This window comes from Pseudonaja textilis, chromosome 5 (genome assembly GCF_049901715.1).
Source record: "Pseudonaja textilis isolate UNSWEBS1 chromosome 5, rPseTex1.2, whole genome shotgun sequence".
In the NCBI taxonomy this organism is placed as follows: Eukaryota; Metazoa; Chordata; class Lepidosauria; order Squamata; family Elapidae; genus Pseudonaja; species Pseudonaja textilis.
The window spans coordinates 33,410,523-33,416,522 of record NC_141994.1 but is presented as its reverse complement, the minus strand read 5'-3'; the positions used below and the strand labels follow the sequence as shown (position 1 = coordinate 33,416,522).

Genomic DNA, 6,000 nt, shown 5'->3' with positions numbered 1-6,000 from the left:
GACACTCTAACTGACAAGGATGGTAGCGGGGAATGGATGTTTCTTACAATTTAAACATTACCTAGGAACTTCTTTTAGTTTACATAATTTTCCAGTTTTCCCCTGGTTTTCTTTTCTTTCTCTCAGTTAATTTTTCTATCATATATGCAACTATCAAAGAACAATGCAATATCTACTGAACGCTTTTTCTGAAAACACACGTTTTCACACAAAAAGACTTTTTTTTTTTTACTCTCCCCCCACCCCACCAAACATGTAAACTAGCTGTTGTAAACTCACTTATCAGTACATCTATCAATAGATGAAGAGTAATGGATAAATGTATTTTTTTTAAATTATAATTTACTGTGAAAATATTCTGCCTCTAAATACATACGTATTCTTGTTTTAGAAAGAGGAATCTTTGGATTGTAATTTATATTACTGTTTACAATTCAAAAAAGGATTAGCATTGAAAGAGTAACTTAAAGGGAATTTTAATGTTGATTGAACTGGCCAGCACCATGGAAAGTAGAGATGTTATGGAGATGTTCATTGTATGTTTCGCATCTTTTTTTCCATCCTACCTTGTTGTTACATCACTGATTGTCATAAGAGTCTTTGTGCTTTTGCATAATGCCCATCTTTGATGTAACAGAAATTCACATACAAAACATGGACATCTGAAGTAAGCATGCTGAAATACGGGCAGGAACCATAAAACCATGCACAAATATTCTCAGGGGTTTTCTCCAACAAAACTGACATTAACATTTACATGCACCACTTAATATCACACTTGGCCATGGAATAGTAGGGATGGGATTCATGACCATTCCTCTTTGCCAGTGTGCCCTAATCATTTAACAGTTCTGAGGAATTTGGTGCAAAAATATAATATATCTCTATTTAATTGTCCTTCCAACTTGAACTTGTCTTTGCTGGATTTCTGGTCAGTTTTCTGAAAGTTCCCAGTGTGCTTCTCCTCTTTCAAAATTTGTACTAGGTCTTTGCCAGAAACACAGATTAGTGTGCAAGTGTTTTTCTCAGCCACTGAAATAATTCTTCTTTGTAAATCATCTGCCACCGGACATTTGCTTCCACTGTTTCCACAGCTCGAGAGAAAGAGGCAGCAGATCTCTCCTCATAATTCTTTACAAATTTCTTTAGCTGGAAATAGAATGTAATGGTTAATTAAGACAGAACTAAAGAAAAAAAATGAAGTTCATATAATTTACAAACTAAGGACAAAAGCTCTATGTTTGCTAATGAAGTTCTTGCAATATTTTGCAAATTGAAAGTATAATAAAGCAACAAACTGTAACTGCCTGAAATGGGGTTGCAAAATACTGAAGTCCCAATGCCTGATTATATTAACATCATTTCCTCTATCTCCCTTGTAATCCAGGTGCTTTATGGCAGAGGTCCCCAACCCCCAGATCGAAGCCCACTACTGGACCTTGAGACTTTTGGAACCAGGTTATGGAAGAGGTGGGTGCATGCACACATGCACATCCCCGCTTGTGCAAGCAGCAGGTGAGTTGTACTCCATTTGCACAAGCGGCAGGTGCGTATGCCTGCCACTCATGCAAATAGAGCTGCACACCTGCTTGCCCGCCACTCATTCGGAACTATCCTAGCCCCCCACCAGTCTGTAAAACCAAAAAGGTTGGAGGAAGTCTGCTTTATCTAACTATAGAAAAATTAGGAACACATCTAATGTAATTTTAATTCACATTAAGCTACAACATTTACATTCTTCCCTGAAGAGTTTTTCTTTATTAAATATGGTAAAATATATTAAATCAGTGCTAATTAGGATTGCTGAACTTTTAAAACATTTTATCATAAAATAATTAAGAGTTCATTTACATGTTGGAGCGGTTGTTCAAGCACTATAAAGACCTTAATGCTCTTGGATTTAATATTTTAAATTCACATTATTCTATGAATAGTAGATTTATATTGAACTTAGTTAAATGTCATGAAATTTGATTGACACTTTCTCTCTCTTTCTCAATATAAAAAGACTGTCCTTTTCCTTAAATGCATTTATAGAAGCTGAAATTCATACATGTTATATGGAAAATGAATAAGCCTGGTTTTTTTTTAGATAGCAAACAGTGAAGAAAATGAAAAAGAGTAAAAGAATAACTGCAAGTACTGAACTTGCATAATGTTTACCTCATTCAGTTCACTCTCTGTATTAAGAAATTCTGTGACTCCACTTATCAGTTTTGAATTCATAAATAATGCTTCTCCATATCTTCATCACATAGATTAAAAATATAAATACAGGGCATTCTGAGTGGCAATGATTTTGAAATCATATATTATAAACAATATTCCTATTACAATTGTGCAACCAGTTACAGTTTCTATTCCATAATGTCTGGAAATATTATATCTTATGGTCTATGAGCAGTATCAATCATATTGCACTGAAGCTGTATTAATGGAGTAAAAATAATCATATTTTTCTTTGAATTAAAATTCAATTCTATATATTGCACCAGAAAAAAATAAGGAAAAGTAGATTTTGGGTAGGGTGAAATTAGCCATCCCCTACATTAGTAAAACTATAGGAAGTTAGATCAAGGCTATTATTAAAGATAGTTACATGGTACTTTATCTAAATATTTACACAAAAAAGATGCAAATGACTCTTGAAACACACACACACACCATTTCCTCACTTTTTATAACTATTTAACTATGTACACCCTTAAATCATTGGTATTATAAATATTAAATATATGGAACATAAAGCATACAGTTTATCAAATATTTTACCTTGCATTCAATATTTTCCACTTTTCTCTAAAAAATTTCCAAGCAAGATCTCTTCCATGTGGATTTCTAGCTACATGGATTATGACATCAATTGCATCCTGATCCAGGACAACTTCTGAATTAAGAGACAGGTTAAGTAGCCTTGAATAATAGGAGAAAAGGAAAAATGTTTAGCTTTTACTAACATGAATATTTCAGCATCATGTCATTCAACATCTTGGGATCCCCAACGAAGGTCAGACATTGCTAGATACTAATTGGAAGCCAATGTGGCACTTTCTATATATGTTTGTAAAATACAGAAAACAAATTAAATTTACATTTGGCAGATATTTGCTAAAAATAAAAATTAATTTATTATAGGCTTCATGAATGTTACTCTGAGGTTATATTTTTCTAAATCAAATTTTCAAGTTAATATCAAACAAATGAATTTGAATAACTTTCTCACAGATATTTTTCGGGAGGCAACTGGACTTTCTTGTTTTTCTTTGAAGACAGTTTGCTTCTCATCTAACAAGCTTATTCAACTCTGATTGGTTGGTGGGGAATGGAAGGATTTATATTTCAGCTGTCTGCAAGGAATATTTATTTATTTATCTATCTATGTATTTATTTATTTATTTGGTTTGTCAATTGCTTACAAGATAATAGGTATAAGTAAAAACATAGTTATGAATACATGGATACATATAAGAAAAATAAAAAATAAAAGAAACAATAGGAAAGGGATGATAGACACGTTGGTGTGCTTATGCATGCCCCTACAGACCTCTTAGTGAGATCAACAGTAGACAGTCTAAGGTTAAAGTTTTTGGGGTTTGGAGAAGAAACCACAGAGTCAGGTAGAGTATTCCAGGCATTGACCACTCTTGCTGAAGTCGTATTTCCTGCAATCAAGTTTGGTGTGATTAACCTTGAGTTTGTATCTATTGTTTGCTCTTGTGTTGTTATGGTTGAAGCTGAAGTATTCATTGACAGATAAGACATTGCAATGTAGGATTTTATATACCATACTTAGATCGGACCGAAGGTGGAGTAGTTCTAGGTCTTCTAGGTCTAGAATTTTAAGTCTGGTGGCATAAGGTGTTCTGCAATGAGTAAAGGAGTGGAGAACTCTTCTTGTGAAATATTTCTGGACTTTCTCAACTGTGTTAATATCAGATATATAATGTGGGTTCCAGACTGATGAGCTGTATTCGAGTATTGGTCTAGCAAATGTTTTGTATGCTATAGTTAGTAGTGTAATATTACCAGAGAAAAAGCTATGTAAGATTAGGTTAACAACTCTTAATGCCTTTTTGGCTATGTAGTTACAGTGGGCTCTAGCACTTAGATCATTAGAGATGAGTACTCCAAGATCTTTGACAGAGTTTGGATCATCAACAAGGTCTTGACTATTCAGCCTGTATTTTATTTTCTGGTTTGTTTGTTTTTTGCCAATATGTAGGACAGAGCATTTATTTGTTGAGATTTGAAGTTGCCATTTGTTTGACCATTCTGATACATAGTCAAGGTCTTTTTGAAGGGGAGCGGTATTGTCTGTGGTGTTGAATAGCTTTACATCATCAGCGAAGAGAATGCAGTTGCTCTTGATATGATCACAGAGGTCACTGTAAAGTATGAAAAGAGTTGGTCCTAGAACACAGTGGGGGGACACCACTGTTGACAGGTACAGAATTTGATAGGACGCTCCCAATTTTGACCATTTGTTGTCTGTTTGACAGTAATGCTTCTATCCAGTTATGCAGGTGTCCAGAGATACCATAAGATTATTTTATAATTTTTTCCATTCCCCACCATCTAGTCAGAGCTGAAGAAGCTCCTTGGATGAGCTCCTTGGATGAGAAGTAAAACGTCTTCAAAAAAAGTCCAAGGTAGTCCAGTTGCCTCCTGAAAAAGCACATTTGAGACAAGCATGACCTGGATGAGTGAGAATTACCATATTTCTCATAGATCTGATTTTCAGGAGAAAATGAGTAAGAAGATAAACTTTAAAAAGGATATACATAAGCTATTTGGGACAATATTCAGACTACAAATGCTACTACTTCTACTGATACAATAATGAGTTTGAAAAAAATCAGGAAGTATAGCTTAAATGAGCATACCTGTTTAACAAATTTCTGTCATCACTACAAGTTAAAGCTTCTAATAATATTTTCTTCTCTGATACTGCTGTAGTTGAGTGGAATTTCATCCAGATGAATTCCCATACATCTTCATCCATCAGGGAAACTCCTGTGCAGTAGACGATATCTCTTACATTTGGTGGTATTCTTCAAAAGAACATATAAAAACCACAACAATATTGTATTTGTAATATATTAATGAGATATAGCATGCAAGTTATAGTTCTGTATCACTGACAGTTTTCCTGAAAATGAAGACAGTCTATATGTTATGCTGGAGTGCAATCTCTCAAGTGTAGTGTATTTAAAAAGGAAAAGAATAAATACAGAATAGTGGAATTATCCTGAATAAAATTTTATCCTCAAACTATTATCTGTGTAAGTGAAAATTTAATACTCAATTTTTGTACTTTTTGTGAAATTGCTAGCAGCCTTGTCAAGATAGGAAGGAGATGGCCTATGAAGGCAGATTTACTTTTTAAATAAAACACATTAAATACATGATGACTACAACTGAAGGACCTCATCATGTAATGTCTAAAGTAGCCGAGAAGACCAAGCAGGCTAACTTGTTATCATTTTCTCTTCCCGCAGAGGGTAAGGAGAACAAGAGCTGTCTCTGCTACTTTGTCAGGATAATTATGGCTACTCATTTCTCTATTTTTCTTATGATGGAAAAAATAGCTATTTATTATTATTATTACGAATCTTTGGTGAGATTCACTGCCTTTGGGGCTGGTAGGTAACTCAACAGCTTGAGTCCTAACCAAGGACCTAGGAACTATTCAGGTAGTGTCGGAAGACATAAGCTGTTCCAAATATGGTGGTTTTTTGTAGAATCAGGGTATTCAAGTCTGATAAATTCAGAATTTCCAAATAGCAAGGTAGCCCTTTAGGTATTGCTCCAAGGGCTCCAATTACAATTGGGATAACACAAAATTATATTATTATTATTATTACTACTATTATACACAAAAACCAACAGTGTACACAGCAAACAAGATAACTCTGCTGGGTTTCGTATCACAAATCACTAGTTGAAAACTTTCCAAGCATTTAGGACTGCATGATGTATCAGTGGATTATGCAAGCAGAT

The 6,000-nt window shown here is 34.2% G+C and overlaps 1 protein-coding gene across 2 annotated transcripts in view; it reads right to left on the bottom strand.

The window, feature by feature from the left end:
- Positions 1-461: 461 nt before the first annotated feature.
- TRHDE (thyrotropin releasing hormone degrading enzyme) overlaps positions 462-6,000 on the bottom strand; it is a 236,612-nt gene continuing 231,073 nt past the window's right edge. For both annotated transcript variants that reach the window (XM_026699463.2, XM_087934471.1), the window contains 4 exons: positions 4,884-5,051; positions 2,773-2,913; positions 2,164-2,245; positions 462-1,149 (listed from right to left, as the gene is read on the bottom strand). In XM_026699463.2, the coding sequence (XP_026555248.1) occupies positions 1,006-1,149; positions 2,164-2,245; positions 2,773-2,913; positions 4,884-5,051 (535 nt within the window). In that variant the 3' untranslated portion in view covers positions 462-1,005. The remainder of the gene's footprint in view (positions 1,150-2,163; positions 2,246-2,772; positions 2,914-4,883; positions 5,052-6,000) is intronic.